The sequence below is a fragment of the Exophiala spinifera genome (genome assembly GCF_000836115.1).
Source record: "Exophiala spinifera strain CBS 89968 unplaced genomic scaffold supercont1.8, whole genome shotgun sequence".
Classification (NCBI taxonomy): domain Eukaryota; kingdom Fungi; phylum Ascomycota; class Eurotiomycetes; order Chaetothyriales; family Herpotrichiellaceae; genus Exophiala; species Exophiala spinifera.
This window is the reverse complement of record NW_015622520.1, coordinates 921,879-939,397: the sequence shown is the minus strand read 5'-3', so window position 1 is coordinate 939,397 and position 17,519 is coordinate 921,879. Positions and strand designations below refer to the sequence as shown.

General features: G+C 52.1%; 7 protein-coding genes across 7 annotated transcripts; 1 reads left to right on the top strand and 6 right to left on the bottom strand.

Annotated features, from left to right (window-relative positions):
- Positions 1 to 337: 337 nt before the first annotated feature.
- PV08_10357 (uncharacterized protein) lies at positions 338 to 2,673 on the bottom strand (the record flags this gene model as incomplete). The annotated part of the gene is made up of 3 exons (XM_016384672.1): positions 338 to 1,430; positions 1,496 to 2,118; positions 2,173 to 2,673. The coding sequence occupies 3 exons, from the start codon at positions 2,671 to 2,673 to the stop codon at positions 338 to 340; spliced, it is 2,217 nt and encodes a 738-aa protein (XP_016231274.1).
- A 504-nt stretch (positions 2,674 to 3,177) lies between these two features.
- On the bottom strand, positions 3,178 to 5,716 carry PV08_10356 (uncharacterized protein; the record flags this gene model as incomplete). The annotated part of the gene is made up of 3 exons (XM_016384671.1): positions 3,178 to 3,398; positions 3,457 to 5,566; positions 5,627 to 5,716. The coding sequence occupies 3 exons, from the start codon at positions 5,714 to 5,716 to the stop codon at positions 3,178 to 3,180; spliced, it is 2,421 nt and encodes an 806-aa protein (XP_016231273.1).
- Positions 5,717 to 6,491: 775 nt separating this feature from the next.
- On the bottom strand, positions 6,492 to 7,852 carry PV08_10355 (uncharacterized protein; the record flags this gene model as incomplete). The annotated part of the gene is made up of 8 exons (XM_016384670.1): positions 6,492 to 6,570; positions 6,625 to 7,069; positions 7,119 to 7,175; positions 7,247 to 7,342; positions 7,402 to 7,534; positions 7,596 to 7,631; positions 7,686 to 7,755; positions 7,806 to 7,852. The coding sequence occupies 8 exons, from the start codon at positions 7,850 to 7,852 to the stop codon at positions 6,492 to 6,494; spliced, it is 963 nt and encodes a 320-aa protein (XP_016231272.1).
- Positions 7,853 to 8,951: 1,099 nt separating this feature from the next.
- On the bottom strand, positions 8,952 to 10,599 carry PV08_10354 (uncharacterized protein; the record flags this gene model as incomplete). Its single annotated transcript, XM_016384669.1, has 3 exons — positions 8,952 to 8,980; positions 9,030 to 10,445; positions 10,500 to 10,599. 3 exons carry the CDS (start codon positions 10,597 to 10,599, stop codon positions 8,952 to 8,954), a joined length of 1,545 nt encoding a protein of 514 aa, XP_016231271.1.
- A 760-nt stretch (positions 10,600 to 11,359) lies between these two features.
- PV08_10353 (uncharacterized protein) lies at positions 11,360 to 13,429 on the bottom strand (the record flags this gene model as incomplete). The annotated part of the gene is made up of 1 exon (XM_016384668.1): positions 11,360 to 13,429. The coding sequence occupies one exon, from the start codon at positions 13,427 to 13,429 to the stop codon at positions 11,360 to 11,362; it is 2,070 nt and encodes a 689-aa protein (XP_016231270.1).
- A 980-nt stretch (positions 13,430 to 14,409) lies between these two features.
- PV08_10352 (uncharacterized protein) lies at positions 14,410 to 15,605 on the top strand (the record flags this gene model as incomplete). The annotated part of the gene is made up of 3 exons (XM_016384667.1): positions 14,410 to 14,669; positions 14,722 to 14,845; positions 14,898 to 15,605. 3 exons carry the CDS (start codon positions 14,410 to 14,412, stop codon positions 15,603 to 15,605), a joined length of 1,092 nt encoding a protein of 363 aa, XP_016231269.1.
- Positions 15,606 to 16,484: 879 nt separating this feature from the next.
- On the bottom strand, positions 16,485 to 17,363 carry PV08_10351 (uncharacterized protein; the record flags this gene model as incomplete). The annotated part of the gene is made up of 1 exon (XM_016384666.1): positions 16,485 to 17,363. The coding sequence occupies one exon, from the start codon at positions 17,361 to 17,363 to the stop codon at positions 16,485 to 16,487; it is 879 nt and encodes a 292-aa protein (XP_016231268.1).
- Positions 17,364 to 17,519: the final 156 nt, after the last annotated feature.

The window sequence follows — 17,519 nt, the reverse complement described above, 5'->3', positions numbered from 1 at the left end:
TTTGGCCCTTCCCTGACTTGACCAGCGTCCTTCATTCGGAGTATGGGCACTCAGGAGGTAGGTAGGTATTTACCGCTTATACCTAGGTATGGTAGCGTATCCGCGACGTGACGGAGATAATGTAAAAGATCCACAACGGCCTTTTCCCCAAATCCCGCCCCGCTCGCCGGCCCCCAAGGACGGACTTCGAATTGCAATGAGCCACTCACTGGCACTGGGCGTTCTGAACCCTGCAACGGCAACGGAGACAAGACGTGCAGCGGAGGCAGGACTACCTGCACAAAGCAAAGTATCTGTGGGATAACAACTAACTCGGGAAGCGGACGGTGCAACTCCATTATACCAGAGTCGGCGCCGCCGTGCCGTCGATTGTCATATCCAAATCTGCCGGAATTAAAAACAAATCATCCAAATTGAACCCAGATCCAATGGAGAAGACCTCTGGATCAAACCCATCCGGTTCAAAATCCTCCAATGACCCCCCACCATTGCCTCTATCTTCGACATCGACGTCGCCTTCGTCAGCGGCCCGTCGCACGATAGTAGCGTACGAACTCTCTAAGCTCTCCTTTGCGCTTTGAGCCAACTGTGTTGTGGAGGACGACGAATTCTCACCGCCCGTCACCTCTACCTGGCGCATGGCCATAGCCAATTTCATATGCAGCTTGACGTTGGTTTCTCCCAGACGGATCCGTTCCGCAGACTGTCGAAGCCCCTCTCTCAGCGCCTCCATCAGCATCTTTCGATAGCCCGAAGGTTCCTGTGAAGACACCACGAGAACTTGCTCTTGGACGTCCAAGAGCAATTCCAAAGCCACAGCAAGGGAGGCATGGATCATACGGTTTTTGAACATCCCGGATCCAAGGAGCACGAGATGCATGAATTCGGCGTTCTTTGGTAGCGGGTCGAGTATGGCCAGGGCCGCGTCGAGGCTCATCTTTCGGGAGAAATAATACAATGCGTCGCTTCGAGCTCGGCCTGCAAGAGGACGATGGAGATGAAGTATAAACCGCCGTAGAAGGAGGTCTGCAAAGTTGCTGTGGAAAGCAGCGATGTCGGGGCTGATGGTTCTGAGGATATGAGTGCTACAGTTCCGGCAGGCGTTGGTGATTGAGGTGGTCAAAGTAACAAGTTCGTCGTACGACATTTCTGGCATGGCGGATGTTATATCATTCATGCGACGGGCAACTTCCAGCCGGGCACCGAGCGATTGGAGCAGAAAACGCTGGAGGGATGAGTCAGTCGGGGCTGTGGCGGCATGCTCTTGGAGTGCGAGCGTCTCCTCGTCAATATCCTTGTCATTGATATCGGAAGGAGCCTCGGTGTCAAAATCATTCGAAGAAATGGTTGGTGGCACTCCGGCGTCTAGGGCAGCTTGGATGTTCAGTTCCAAGATGGTGGCCCAGAGTCTTCGGCGGATCTCGCCCTCACTAGTTCAGAGATGTCGCATTCAGTCAAGGCGGCCTTATGAAGTTGATCTTCGTTGAGAACTTACAGGATCCCCATCTTCTTGAAATGCTTAGGATCTCTGTGTAGACCCATTTGCATGGCCGTCCGCACGACTGTCCCCATCGATATCCAAACGATATCCCCTCCGATGGCGAGAGCCTGCCGAGCTAGTATCAGCAGGCACTGCAGCTGTAGACTCTCGATGCTGATCCTGTTCTTTTTCATAGGTCCAGATAACCATTCCTGCGCGGCGTATAACCATTGACGAGCCATTGTGTAGACGTCTGGTACGTCAATTGGAGCTTGACGAATCGCAATTCCAATGGCGGTAACAAGCTGGATCTTGAGCTTGAGTACAGTCCGTGCCACCAGAGGCTCACTCCAATACAGTTCATATTCATTCCAGAATGAGGGGACATGCAGTATGCGAAACACCGACTCAAAACGTGTGGTGTACAAGTGTACCATTTCATCCGCGATATCTTTGGCGACTGATAGGTTTGCTTGTGCATAGAAACGACACCTACTCAGCTGACAAGACTTGATTTTGTTAGAACGGAGTTTGCACTTTTGAAGAAGAGAGCCAATCTCCCACTTTAGTCGGGCAAGAGACTCATTCTCTGGAGCGTTTCCGGACTCGGTATCGAGGACTGCTGCTGTCCTTTGGAACTGTGGAATGTGAGCAATGATCGATGAGGTATATAGCTTGCGCACACAACGTACGTCAAGAGTAGAGTTTGTCCAGTGACTCTTGCCAAATAGTCTGGATTTGTTTAGTGACATCCTCGCGCCCGGTGGAACGTTTGTGACATTGTCAGGCGTGACATTGGTGGTCTCTCCGGAGTAGGCACATCTTGCAATACCGCAAGAGTGTTCCACAGGGGGTTGTGCCGCGAGAACATGTCCGCTAAGACGAGTTGCATCCGACGCGGGACTTGGTCCTATGGCAGAAGCAGTCGCCTGAGTCGGCGTAGCGTAAGGTACAAAAGTGCGGTCATTAACAATTCGGCCGGAGGGAGCACGATCGTGGACGATTCGTCTGTCTTGAGCAGATCCAAGGCCGTAATGGCATTGTTTCTTGGACAGCACACAGTGGCCGCACGGTTCCGCTCGATTGCACTTCACTTTTCTTCTTCTGCATTCCTGGCAAGATATTGGAGGTCGACGCCGTTTGCGCGGGTTTGGCTGAACATCGTCACCACCATTCACCGACGAAGAAACCATGAGATCGGAAAAACAGGCAGATTGCCCATGTGTCGAGGGCGCATAATTGTCTCTCCAATAGATGCAGTAAATTGAGAAGTGTCGCAGAGAAGTCTGAGACCGACTCCGTGGAGGTAAGAATGTCACGGAACATAGAAGTTTTATCTCCGCCGTGTCTAATAGCGCACAATATTATCATCTGTGCTCTACATACAAACACACCATCACCTTGCCACATGTACAGGTGTTGTAGGAGTCTGCATATCTTTCACCGTATCCTACATGGAACAATGTGCTTCGTCAAATCTATACGACGTTATCGTCACTCATGACCCTGGTCTCAAAGTCTGCCTCGATCCGAGAGCATAACGGCCGAATTCGTGTTATTCCAACTTCGCCATAAAACGCCCCGAAATGCCCTTGCCCCTCTTCGTCCGATGTGTCTTTGAATGCATATATTGACGTCCACATAACTGATGCGCCTTCGCGTCGTGAACGCATGAACCACGATCGCTCGAATTGCACCTAGCCACCCCGTTCACCAAAATCCCTAGCCCACTGTTCAAACTCCTCTAATCCTTTCTTGCTAACGCTTGGTCTGATGCTGGCTAGGCTGGCTTCAAAATCTTGCATATTAATCGGTCGTATCTGCTCCTTAGGCGTATACAGTAGCGCCTCTCCGAGGTTTCGCAGGGGGCCCATGGCCGCATCTTTCGCGAGAGCTGTAATATCCGACCCCGAGTATCCTATGCAACTGGTCAGTCCAATTTGGCCGTCAAAACGGGATGCCTTTTCTGTGCTTACCCTCGGTCAAGCGGACCAAGTCAGTGATGTTCTCCACGCTCAAGTCGTGCTTTTGATGGCCTAGCAACGTGCGAATCTGTGTCTCTCTTGTCTCCGCTTCCGGTAATGGAATATACTGCCGTCGGACGAACCTTCGTCGGGCTGCCTCATCGATATCCCACGGGCAGTTAGTCGCAGCAAGCACCAGCACGCGACTAGGATCACCGAGTGTCGTGTCTCTCCCCGCTGCTGCTCGCTGGAGGTCAGACCATTGTATCAAGAATTCCGTTTTGCTGCGCCTGGATGCTTCATGCTCGCTCGAGCCACTCCTGGTGCTGAGCAAAGAATCAATCTCGTCTACGAAAATGATGCTTGGAGCAAGGGCCTTCGCCAAAGCGAACAAAGCCCGTACCAGCTTTTCAGACTCACCGTGCCATTTGCTGGTGAGGCTGCTGGCACTGATGGCAAAGAAGGTGCTCTTGCTTTCGGTTGCCACTGCTCTTGCCAACATAGTCTTGCCAGTTCCCGGTGGTCCGAATAGCAGCATTCCGCGAGCAGGTTCTCGCAAGCCCATAAAAAGGTCGGGTCGCAGGAATGGGTACACTACTGCCTCCTTCAGAGCCTTCTTAGCGGCACCAAGACCGGCCACATCTTCCCAGTGAACCTCATCGCCCTTGACCACGATCTCGTTAAGGATCTGTTTTGCCGCAGCTTCGTCAACTCCTTTAGGCAGGTTCTTCAGTAACTTTGCTCGACGTTTCTCCTGGTCCGAACCAGCAGCATCATCATCTAGTGATTCGCCGTCTGTTGAGGGCGGAGTGATGGTTTTAGCACTCTGAGTACGGGATGCCTTTGGCCGGACTGGCAGGGCTAGACTGGGTTTTGAACCGTCATCGTCGCTGTCAGATTGCTCTTCTCGCCTCTTTGGGGATCGGCCCCTTACCTCAAGCGAACTGCTCGAGGTAGGCACAGGCTTTCGGTATATACCCGAAGAGCTCGTTTCTGTGCTTGGCCGCCGGTAGGCCTTTTCGAGTAGATTGTTCGCAAGCGGCTGTGGAAGCTTTTGTGGCCGTAGAGGATATTCTTTCCGATATGCAATATCTGGTGGTCTTACTGGAGCAATAGGCGACGCTGTCCTGGCCTTGGAAATCGACGGCCCTGCCGCCGATCCATGTAGTGGCGGCTGAGGTGGCTTCTCGGGCTCGATATCTAGATCTATCAAGTCGGGCACCGAGTTTGATGTTAGTTTTAAGCTCTCCATCGACTTTTGCATCGTGGAGCTGGGATAGCTTGAGTTTGTAAGTTCCCGCCATGTTTGGGGGGAAATCATATCAGCAGGGTTAGGATTGGATCTGCGATGCTCTTCTGACCTTGCCGCTGCTTCTTGATCAATGCTCCGGCGAGCAGCAGTGGCGCTCAGTCTCGCCTCGATCGTCGGATCTGACTCCGGCCGCGGGCTCTGTTGCGAAGTCCTGCGCGGCTGCGACTCCCATGCTAGACCAGCCGCTCGCATTGTATCGCCCTGTCTGTCCCGATTCGGTGCTGATCGATATTTTCTAAACCCTTTTCTTTCGGGTCGCAGAGTTGTTCTCATGGTCTTCCTCGCATGATCGGGACTAGGGCTTCTCGACACTTTCGTCGTCGGCACGGGTAAGGTAGGGGGAAACCCTATGGGCGAGGCGCGTGGGTATTGTGCTGGTGAGTTGCTCGCCGTGGTTTCGCTACTTCGCGCAGGCTTGAGTGGCGGTCTGGAGGGTAGCGCAGGCGTAGCTGTTGGGAGTTCTGACATCTGCATTGGCGGTACAGTCTCATCGCCCAGCCACTGCGGTGGTCCTGGTCGATCCTGAGGCGTCTCTACGTCGCCTCTGTTCTTCTCGAGACGTCTTCGGCTGCTACGTTCTGATTTGTCGCCCTTGATGGTAGTCCTGTTCACCTCTTGCCGGCTCCTCTTTAGTGCTTCGAGAAGATCGACCCGTTCTTTACATTGTATCTCAAGTTCTTTAAGTGAATCAAACAATGCTCGCTCGGTCTCGGACTTGGGTGCATAGTTGAGTGGCAATTTGTAGGCTTTGTAGTAAGTGATTTGATCTAGCGCAGACTTCCAAGATCGGAGCGCCTCTGCTTCATTGCCCTGTCAAGTCCCATCAGTATGCTGCCCAGGATTGTGCATTGACACGCAAAGACTTCATACCTGGCCCTCGAAGAACACGGCGGTCGAGCATTGCAAATAGCATTCGTCGTAGGTCTTCTGCATGGACGAGGCTGGCTTGCTCCGCATCATCGTTGCTTGTTGAGATGCAGAGGAACATGCTTCACGACAGCATCAACAGGATCAAGCGGTAGGAAGCGACGGTCGTCGCCTGGGTCTGAGCCTCAAAGATGGGTGGAATCGCCTGGAGTTTAGTTATTGTCCAAGGCGAATGAGGCACACTGCACCAACACTGCGCCCAGTACATTTGTGGTTCCACTACGTCACCCCCAAAACCCATCACACGAGCGTCCATCACATCGACTGATTGCGCCTCACCAGTTGCCAAACCACGGATACGCACACACTCGCAGAGTCACAGGATCCGACGAGACAAGAAGATACAGGGGATTAACTGAGGACTGAAGAAACATTTTGCAACAAAAGGTGGCCCATGTGATGTGTTGCAATGATATCTTTGTCATTGCTATTCAGCTCGTCTACATAGTGAACAAAGCTGAAGACGTTGCCGACCGTCTCTTTTGGATCCTCGATAAATATACAGTAATTATCCAAGCCCATACGATGAACTGTCTGACACAATTGTATCAGATCTGCGACTTCCCCGTCGGTCATAACGCCGCTCGCATGCAAATGGCCTCCCGAGACATTTTAGCCCGTCATGTTCCGCCAGAAGAAAAGCATCAGTCAGGCCGTGCTCGAAAACAGAATCAGTGCTCTGAGCCATCCCCATTGCACTTAGTCGGGTATCTTCATAGGGGTGATGTAGAGCGCTCCGAAACCGGAGATTTCACGATTTTAGGGCCACCAAGAGTTTGCCTCTTGGGGCGAAGCGTCGAGGAGTGGTTCACAAGTTGCTGATATGTGCCTCATGTTCCTCTCGAAGTGTTCTTCTGAAATATGCCTTTGCCATCTCGTAGGATGACCTGTCGACTGTCAGTATACTTGAGGAACGTATCCAAGTAGCGAGCTATACTTACCAACATATTGCGGTGCTTGGCATTGTGGAAATAATGCGCGGCCGCCAGCCCCTCATGAAACCGCTCCAGCCATACTCCTTTTTGATGATAGACGCAGCATTCCAAATACCGCGTACATTTCGGATTTCGTCTTGTTGGCTGAGCCCTCGTGTCTGTAGTAGTGTCTTGATTACATCGAGTGGTGTGGTGATACCAGCCGCAAAGGCACCTGCCAACCCGCCAGCTACGCAGTGGGTGATAGGGTCGTATTCTTTTCTCGGGTTCATTATTTTCGACAGTGACTCGTATGCCATGAATTGCGTCGCGGTGAATGGGACTGTCATACATAATGTCGTAGGGTACGATATGTAAAACGCCGAAAGGCCTTCGGCGCGAAAGACTGAGCGGGCGCAGTGCGTTATGGATCGATACGATGACCCGTGCACCTGCATGCGCTGTTTGATCACTGTCGAACGGTTAGCTTTCCGCAGAAGGGAGCAACACGTTGATCGCACCATCAAAAGGGTTCATCAGAGCATCACTTGCGATCGTAGCACAAGCTCCGCTCAAAGCTATCAACCCGTTAGCAATCAACAATCTTTTCCAAGAACGTTGCGGCGTAGTTCGGCCACGAGTTACATACCTGCTGCAGCAGGATGATGCTTGCCGTCCGCTCGGTTTCCTCCAGCCATTTCCTTGATTACTTCGTAGGTACCGAAATAGACTGCGTGAGCAGGACCTGTAAAGCCAGTCAGGATTTTTTTCCCACCTCTTGAAACGTTGTGACACTGTACACACCTGCTCCAACAATGACGCTCGTTACGCCTCTCCATAGAGTCCGCAAGCCTTCGAGCCGGTATATCGTAGAGACGGCATGAGAGAGTCCTGTATAGAGGCCACCAGCCGAAGGGTTTACGACCTGCATCCGTGTCTATCATGGAAAGTTAGTGGGTGGCTGTAATGCGAAGTTCAAAAATTTGTAGCTGCCGTACCTTCATCAAATCAACCGGATACATCACCGTGTGCTCCTAGAATGTCCCATCAGTTCGTGCTCCGTGTCCTGATTCTTGAGTTTTCCTTACCGCAATTCCAGCGAAGGCACCGGCCAGCATGTTATGGCTGAGGCCATAGTTGGGTGGTAGAGCTTCGTAGCTGCAGCCAGGTCAACATCCTCCGCTAGCACTCCGGTCACAACGACATACTCAAATTCCTCACCAGGCACGGCGTCCGGACTGCTCGACGCAGTCATATTCTCCGCGGTCAGAACCGCCGGGAATTTGGCTGACGTCGCCACGATTGCAGATATTCTTTCGCTGGTTTGATGAGTCCCTCAGCGAGCGGGTGGAACGATCGTCCAGGAGGGGATGTGAAGGATATAGTGTCCGCCAGAGGTAATCCGGGCACAGAGAACACCTCGGTGCAGTCGGAGATGGTGCAAGCAATGGCAAAAAAAAAAGTGAACTGAGCAAATATCAGAGCGAGCCACGGCGAGACCTTTGCGCAGACAGCAGAGCGCACCCCGAGAAAATGTTAGACGACTGGGTCGTTAGCCAAAGGGACGGGCTGGTCAATGAAGCCTAGTGGCCGCGGATCTTCCAAGCACCCACGGTTAGGCTAGGTACCTACGGATGGCCAGGTAGGGGTCCCTAATTCGCTGGCCTCCGCAGTTCCGGGCTCAACCAGGCAGAGAATCAACGGCCTCTACAATCTTTACATTTTTTAGGTACTTTTTAGCCTCCCCAGCTCGCTCGCTTGCACTTGTTTAGGCTTAGAGGCTCGCTCATAGCTGACACCTCGGGCGGCTTTCGCTTTTTCGCGTTCGGTGTATCTCTGACATACGGTACACACCTACGGAGTACAGGTACATGGTTGCCCAACTACAGGAGATTCCAGTGACTGATAAGGAAATGAAACGGACAATGTCAATTCTCTCAATTCGGTCCATTCCTTCGATCTGTCTATGACAACGGAAATCCTGTATGACTAACCTCCACGGATAAGCAGCTGGATGAGCCATCCGAGTCTGTCAACAGATGTTAGATCTTTGAGACCCACTAGGTGATCTGGCGAGGGATGGCGATCATCTGGGAGAAAACTTTGCCATTTCTTTCTGAGACATCCCTTCGACAATGATGTGGGCATATAAAATGTTCGGCCTTCAGTCTTCATGTGTTCATCAAGCTGGTCTCCCCAGCAAGCCACAGGCCCTCGTATTGTCGCCAATCGAAGCGCCACCCCTCTCCGCGGAGATGCATTCAACTTGCTCATGTACAAACGCCTCGCTTTCTGCAATTGGAATGCGAAATGAAGAATATCTTCACCGTCGGATTCACGCTCCTATCCTTCCATCATAAAGTCACATTGAAACTCCACTCCCCTATTGTCACGTCAGTATTAGAAGCGTCAGGGGGGATGAAAGCCCTTACCCTTCTGGAGGTTGTTAGCAGTGTCGGTCAAGAGAATCTCTCGTCGTCTATTGCAGTACGTGGTTTTGTCCAAGATCTCGACCTTGAGAGAGGCCAGTTCGTTGACAGGTTTCTCAAACATCTGACTAAGGTTCTCGACCGCCATTTCCAAGTCCTTCTGATTGTCCTCGAATATCACGGTCATGTTGTTCCGCTCTAGGTAGTATGCGAAGGCATAAGTCCACTTGAGTGTTTGGCGGCATGCTTGCAGCGCCTTAGCGGCAGTGTCAAGAAACTGTACCTCGATCCAGGACATGTTGGATTGAGACTGCAGACTTGTCATCTTCTTTTCGGTTTTGAGCCAGAGATCCTTGTCCAATTTGGCACTCTGCTCGTGATTGGCATACCGGTTGTAGTAGTGCAAGTATCGTTCCAGGGAGTGACGGGAGCGAGCTTGAGCATCACGTGCATCGGCACCCGATTGCTCTTCGTATCGGTTGCAGTTGTACCAGCTTGTGCCGTGCTCACTCCAAGGGCCCATGCACATCCAGCAGAATTCATGTTTGCACTTGCGACAAGTCATGTGATTGCAGCCACCGTTCTTTTCAATGGTAGATTGGCATTTGGGGCATTCCTTTGTATTGGCTGAGATCCAGTTCGACGTTTCGGAGTCATCCTCACACTTCTTCAGCCATCTCTTGACCAGAGAGCAGGGAGCAGGTCGGTGATCGGCCAGAGTGCAGCCAAAACAAAAGCTATGATCGTGTGAGCAACGCACGGTAGGAACGATTCTGGTGAGGTCCCGTTTCTTGACTGGACAATCAATGGCATATTCACACTCTGGGGCCGGGCACCATTTCAGGTTTGCCTTGTCGTCCACATATGTCCGCGTGAGAAGTACCTGGTAACGTTCCCAAACGGTCTGGTCCACCAGTAGTCTAAGCGATTTCGAGTCCACGATCCGGTGGCAGCCATCAAAGGGGCACTGAATCCTCGCAGCCTCTCCTTCTTCCTTGACCTTCTGACCTAGGTAATGGGAGTAGCAGTCAACACAGTATCGGTGACCACATCTCATGGCATATGTCTGCAAGTCAGGATCGTCCTCATAGCAAATCTCGCATGTAAAACCTGGGACTGTCGTGGTCTTTGGCGATTCCGAGAAACTCGACCCTAAGCCTGCCTCTTCAAGGACCTTTTCCGGGAAATCCATATATGACTCGATCAGTTTCTCCTTGTTCCATCTCATGTACCGAAGTAGGATGGCTGTCTGTTCGGGAGGCAGTTCAATGATTGATGAAACTTCCTGGAATTGCCGCTCCTGCAGCGATTGTATGTCCTTGGGACTCAAGACCTTGAATTCCACTTCGTAGGGTTTCTGGGGATTTGTGAAGATGTCTTTGTCGTACGCAAAGCCGCCGTCGTGATCCTGATCGAAATCTATACAATTTGTCAGCGAACAACCCCTCACAACTCACGACAGCCGCCACATACCGCCTTCTATGCTGCCAACGTCACTATCCTGCGTTCCTTCGTCGAAATCGATCTCATCACCACTGAGGGAATCGGACATGAAGTCATCTTCTGAATCCATATCTGGTAGAGAGGGAGAGCCGTGCTCTGTCATGGGCGTCGTGGGACCTTGCGCAGGGACGGCGGATGCCTTTCGTGACTTGACAGATACGTGATTCAAGGCGTCTGAGACACCGTCCTCGGCCTTTCTCTTTTTCGAGGAGGGTGTCGTGGTGACTTTATGGGAGCAGCTGTGTCTCAAACTGAGACAACAGACTGCTTTACGATAGGTGACGACGGGGGAGGAAGTCTAGTACTCGTAGAGGGAATTGGTCAACGGACAGTACTGAATGAATGACTGCACATGGAAAAAGTAATGGCGACGGGAATATGATCAAGATAATACATCCAGTTACAAAACGATAAGGATCCCTCTAATGACAAGAAGTTGAAAGTCGCGAGTCGGGCGTGCAGTGACGGTGCATAAGGCAGACGATGTCGGGCGGGAATGGAAGCGCAGGGAGCAGCCACATGATGATGGAGTATTGAAGTGGCGTCCAGCTGGCCGACCGCCGCTGCCGCTAACTGGATTTGACCAGAGCGGCGGGGCTTAACATCACCGCTACGGTGCAGGCCAGCCTTAGAAGTTAGGTGAGCAGACACAGTCACGTGCGTAGAAAAGTAGTCGCCACAGCCTTGCCACCGCCTAGCCGCATGCTCGGGGAGGTAACGGAGAAGTATCGGGACATTCTGAGGAGGCTTGTCTAAGGTAGTACGTCCTTGACAGCATCACATCAACTTGGTGTTTCCATGCAGTGACTGTGCTGAGCCCATGTGCACAATCAGTCATCTTCATCCTCTTCATCGTCGCTCTCACTTTCACTCTCTGCATTCTCCAGCCAGTCAATAAACTGCGAGCTCTGCTCCCTCACGGCAGCTAAGCCGGGCTCACTACTCGACCTCTCATCCTCCCACCATTCAGTGAAAGCTTCCTCGCCAAAAACCTCCAGATCGTACAAGTCCTTTATGACAAACAACAGAATCTTCCCTCCATCCTGTCTGCGAGTCAAGTCTGTCTGTGCGTCTAACAAGAACGAGACTTGCTCTTCCGTGGCTTGGGACGCCCCCTTGCGGCGGATAAGAGTGTGATATGCGCTCAGAACTCGCCTGCTGGCATCCGCTGCGGACAGGCCGGCCTCGATCTCGCTGTGGATGTGCTTCATCAGAGCAATGGCGACAGCTTTGCGGACCTGAACTTCATCGGCACCACCGCTAAATCGAAGGCCCATCAATTCACTCAGCATGTCGTCTGCCTGCTTTCCTTCCTGCATGCGCTGAACTAAGATTGCAACTGTGTCATGCTGGAAGCGGTCTGTGATGTCTTCGTCTGAGATAGAAGTAGCGAAGCTCTGCCGCCGAGAGTCACTTCTCGAAGAAAGCTCGTCTTGCGAGATGTCGGAGGCTAGCGTGGATAACGAATCTGCGAACTCTGCTTTCCCATACACCAGTCTGGATATTCTTGAACCATCCAGATCGTCCTCATCTTCGACGTATGCATGGCCTTCTCCCCCTTCGCTGCCCACTAACGCCTGGTCGTTTACTGCAGCTGAACCTTGCTGGGTTGTGCAGATTCTTGCGCCTGGCATGACCGTCGTTCCCGGGGCGATCTTGACGCCAAATGAGATAAGTGCACCTTCTCCGATAGTACTGTTGTCGCCAATGAAAGCTTCATGACCGATAATTGCTCTTGAGATTTTGACGTTTTTGCCAACAGTAACATCATCCCAGATATAGCCACCATCAATTTGTGTGTTTTTTCCAATGTGGCACCGCTGGCCTATGATACTGTTGACTATGTTGCACCCGGTCCCAATACTGGATTCTGGGCCAACAATGGCACCGGCGGCAATCCTCGTGGGGCGGGCCCTGATGACTTTACGGTCGAGGATGTCACCGGATGGCGAGCGCTCATAATGGGTGTCTGCGAAGACATTATTTTCAATTGCCAACGACGTGACCAGACCTTGCTTCAGGTCCTGCGAGATAGCATCGTACGACCAAAAATCCGCAGCCCGTGAGGAGTAATAGTCTGTCACGATATAAGTGTGGATTGTTTTGCCGTTCAATTCGTAGTCTTTCAAGACTCCGTACAAAAAGTCTTTCCGTGGTGCCTGGTTGTCGAAATTGTCGGACCAGAGACTGAGAACGTCTGGGGTGCAGATGTCGATTCTGCAATCGATGAGATCCTGTCTGACGTCTATTTCGGGGGACTTTAGAATTTCTGGGTCAACATGGCCGGTGAATTGGGTACCAGCGACCGCCTCTTCGTAATGAAGGCAGCGGTCTTTGGTCGGATCTAGGATGAACGTTGGCACGATTCCTCCGGCATGGTCATGAGTGCCGGGTTGGGTTTCGCGGAGAACCATGGTCATAATAGCATTCTTGTCCTTTTCTCTACGATTTCGGTGCTGCTTCAGAGCCTTCTCGATGGGAAAGTTAGAGACAACATCACCACTCATGCAGATAAAATCGCCTGCCATCAAATGCTTTTGATCCAGATCCCGCATGACGTCGCCGACCGAGCTGGCCACACACCTGAGGAATGTGATGTTGTCAAATGGTGACTTAGGTGACTTCCACCGGGATGCCTCGATGTATGTTTCGACTTGGTCGACATGAGCTCCAGCATAGATATATACCACCTGAACTCCCGCACTTGCAAGGTACTCTAGGCTATACTCGATGAGCGGAGTGTTGGCCAAGGTCAGCAAACATCGCGGTCGTTCAAGCGTAAATGGTGCAAATCTGGTTTCGAAAGTGTCCGTAATGAGCACTGCTTGCAATGGGTCTTCCTTGCTGTCGTCCCCTGATCTCCCCTTTCCACCCACGGATTTCTGTGACTTGGGTGGCATGTTGAAAGCGAAATATCTGGATGTCTGATTTGTTATCGAAGAGACTGAACTGCGAGTCTGTCTTTCACATGCATGGCGCAACGGGTGAGTAGCTTGTGATGTGATCCTTTTGATGCCTGTCGTTGTGCGAGCCTCGTCGAAGTGGGAAAGGATTGTTTGATTCAAGAATATTTTTATGAACGCAGTGACTCACTTCTGAATGGCCGGATGAGAAAGGCTAATGCTAGAGCAAATGATGGTGTTGGGGTCAGATTTGTGGTCGGGAATCTTGCCAAGCCTGGGTAGCCACCAGTGACTTTGACCTGTTGAGGGGGAGACTATGGCACACTAACTGAGGCGACTAACTCTATGTACCTGCCCACCTGCGATTAAGGTACCTTAGGTTTGTCCGGCAGCCTGTATGTATCCAGCGTGGGAGGTTTATGGGTGCTCCGGGTAGTCCTCTCGCGCGGGACACCGTGCGATTAGGCATATCCAACCCCCCTAACCGTCTAGGTAACCCCTGCAACCCTGCCCACAAGTCAAGATATAGGGGCAAGGCTCTCCAGGCTACTGCTGTAGGCCCGAATGTACAATACCGTTCTGGTAGCGAATACGAGAGCACGCAGTCGTTAGGTACGAGGCCTTATTGGTGTACGCTCCGTAGGTTGGTATCTGACACGCTGTGTCTCTGCGTCATAGCTGGTAACGAGCGAGGGGGCCCATTTAATCGCCTGTCAACTTGTTCTCGCCCAAATTACGAAGCTCGTGTCTGTGATTCTCGGGATTCAATCGTCAGTGACTATTCTTGTTATTGTTGTTGGTCCGAAAGGACTGTTGATTCTTACAACCACCATCACTCCCTTTCTCGACTATCGACTTAATTGGTGTTCCGCCCACTCCTGCCCTCCCGCGTCTTCTCACCCAAACCGGACCTGAGAATTTCTGCCAATAATCCACAGTTCCTCAGCCCAATCTTCTAGACCCTTACGCAGCTCAGTATGTCGAAAACGTCAAAGGAAGGCCCAAATGCCAATCCGCAGATGGAGCTGGATCCGAAGTACGACGACTATGACTTTCCCACGACTGCTCCCGAGTCGCAGTCTGGCCACCCTGGCCATACCACCAAAGAACAAGATGCCCAGGTACACCAGCTGCGGGCGATACTTGAACAAGAAGGATACACTGAACGTTTGGACACCTTGACCCTGTTGCGGTTCTTGAGAGCTCGGAAATTCGATGTCGAGCTTTCCAAACAAATGTGCGATCACACGCGGAGGGGTTCAATGGAGAGGTGCTAACCAGGGGTCTAGGTTCATCAAGAACGAGCAATGGCGCAACGAGTTCGGTGTGGATGATCTGGTTCGCAATTTTGACTACAAGGAGAAACCCGAAGTTTTCAAGTACTATCCTCAGTATTACCACAAAACAGACAAGGTACTTGCGAACGTGTCAGAAATCCACGTCTCTGGCTTACCAAAATTTACAGGACGGCCGACCTGTTTACATCGAGCAATACGGGAAAATCGACCTCAATGCCATGTACAAGATCACCACTGCTGAACGAATGGTCCAGAACCTTGTCGTTGAGTACGAGAAAGTCGCCGACCCTCGACTGCCAGCTTGCTCGCGGAAGTCGGGCAAATTGCTCGAGACTTGCTGCACGATCATGGATATGAAGGGGGTAGGCGTAACAAAGATTCCTTCAGTGTACGGCTATCTCCAATCAGTCAGTTCCATCTCTCAAGATCACTACCCTGAACGCCTGGGTAAGTTATACATCATCAATGCGCCCTGGGGATTCAGCACCGTGTTCGGCATCATCAAGGGATTCCTAGATCCTGTCACGGTTGCAAAGATCCACGTCCTAGGTTCGGGTTACCAGAGTGAGCTCTTGAAACAAGTTCCTGCTGAGAATCTCCCAACGCAATTTGGCGGGACCTGCCAGTGCGAGGGCGGGTGTGAATACAGCGACGAGGGTCCTTGGCAAGATCCCCAGTGGGTGAGGACACCAAAATGGGCAAAGAAGGACCCAGTCACCGGAAAGGATGCTGCAAACATTGTACAGCCTGCCCCTACTGCGGGAGCGAAAGATCCGCTTGAAGGCGGCGCGCCAGCTCCTGCCACGGCCCCTGCCGAAGCAGAGAACCTCCCCTCTGAAGGACCAAAGATGCCATTGGAAGCACCACAACCATAGTCTGGGGAAAGGCGACGAAGGTGCGGTGCCAGCTTACGAAGAGAAGGACGTCGAAGAAGACTTGATTTTTGGAACTAGATAAAGGTATGCTTCGGGTTTCTTAGGCCAGCAAAGGTCTAAGTACTGGACTCTCATGAGGTCAAAGAGTCGAACCAGTTTACGCTGTTGTTACAGATCCCTCTGCTTCCTCCTGGAACATATCAGTTAGTCTGTTTTTTCCTCCTTGATTACACAGAGTTCGTCTGTATATGTAGAGCTCGCAGATAAGCTCCATAGCAGTGTATTTATTGTTTGGAAGATTATGTGTTCCTCTGCCTTGCTTCCTACGCGATGAACTCGCTTCTGTCTCGACCAAAAACGCGCCTCGACTACAAGTGAGAGCCGCGAAACATCGGCAGTGCGCTGTAACCATGGTTCACCGTGTGATGTCTCGTCATTGCGTCAGGTTTGTCTATCGTGCCCTCAAATCGCCCTGGTGGGCGTCGTGTTTTCTGGGAGATCTTGCTCAGAACCGCTCCATCGTCCCGCGTCATGACGTGTCGGCGTAGGGATTTCTTTCCAGCCTTGATGATTGCCAGGTAAAGCGCAACTGCTTCCGGGAGATTTCTCCACGTCGAGTATTTGTGATAGTACCCATAATCCTGGCGTGATGTGGCTGCGGCTAGGTGACGCCCACACCGTGAGCTATGATCGTACTCGAGAAGGTATATCATATTCCGGACTCCACTACCGGGTCTGTGCTCTGGCGGCGGCTCGGGGTGGTGGTGGTCGTAGAGAAGTGCTGCATGTAAGGCAAGCAGCCCTGAGACGGTTGATGCAATCCAGTGACAATTGTTCCGCACGGGTGTCAAATCCATCTGCAGAACTACTCTACCTTGCCTATTCGAATTCCATAGCAACGGTCCTTGCGCGCTGGACCTTGCCAACCGTCTCTGTCAGACTGGCGCCCCCCTGGCCGTTTCCGGCGGCCGCTGTCGCTAGTCCAGAGAGCACAGCCAATTCGCCTATCCCCCTCTCATACATGGCCTGTACATCGTCGTGCCATCCGTCACGCAGGGGCTTGAGCTTCAGCGGTCCATCCTTCTCGCTGACCGCGTTCTCTTGTATCTTGGTCATGTCCCGATTATATCGCTCGTCATCGTGCGCCAACTCTGCAACCAGAGCATTCCTAAAGTCGCTCGACGCCTGCAGTGGTGCCGTTCGTCGAAGTTTGCTCACCTGCGCGGTAAGTGCTTCAAGTTCGCCGTACAAGCCCGCAACTCGCGATTGCAGTCTGCTGTCATAATTCTCGTATACAAAGTCCACGCCCTCTCTTTCCTCGTGAGGCTCGTCGGATGAGGTAGTAGTCTGGGAGGCTTCGTTGGCCAGAATGGAGAACTGAGAAGCGTTCATCCCATTGACTGTGATGTTCTGGCTGGCACCCTCCCATGTCCGCCGCATGAACGCGTCGACGAGTTGGCGGACTCTCGCTCGCAGTGGATCTTCTTGTTGTTCGGGCTTTTGGTGCGCGATGTCCCCAGTAGCCACGGTGGCGTCAGCAGGCTTCACGCCATCGAGTGAGATTATCGTAGCGGGTTGAGCACTGTCAACGCCGTCTGTCTGCAAGGCGGAAAGAGGGAAGTGAAGATCGAGTTTCTGCTGCGCCGACGCGATCAGATTACGCTGCAGGTATGTAAAGTCTTCGGGGGACTGGAGTTCAATCTTGCGATGGTGATCATTCGGCTGCGGCTGCGGATGAACAGCGCCATCTGCAGCCATTATTATGAGGTCTTAAATTTCAGCAGTAAAAAGCCTTGCGTGGACGAAGCCGTCTCCGTCTTCTGTCGGTGCTGGAAGTAAACAACTCGTACAGTATTGCGGAGAAGTGGCGCACTCCAATTGGTCAGCGGCGCACAAGGCTGTCAAGCAGGGCTT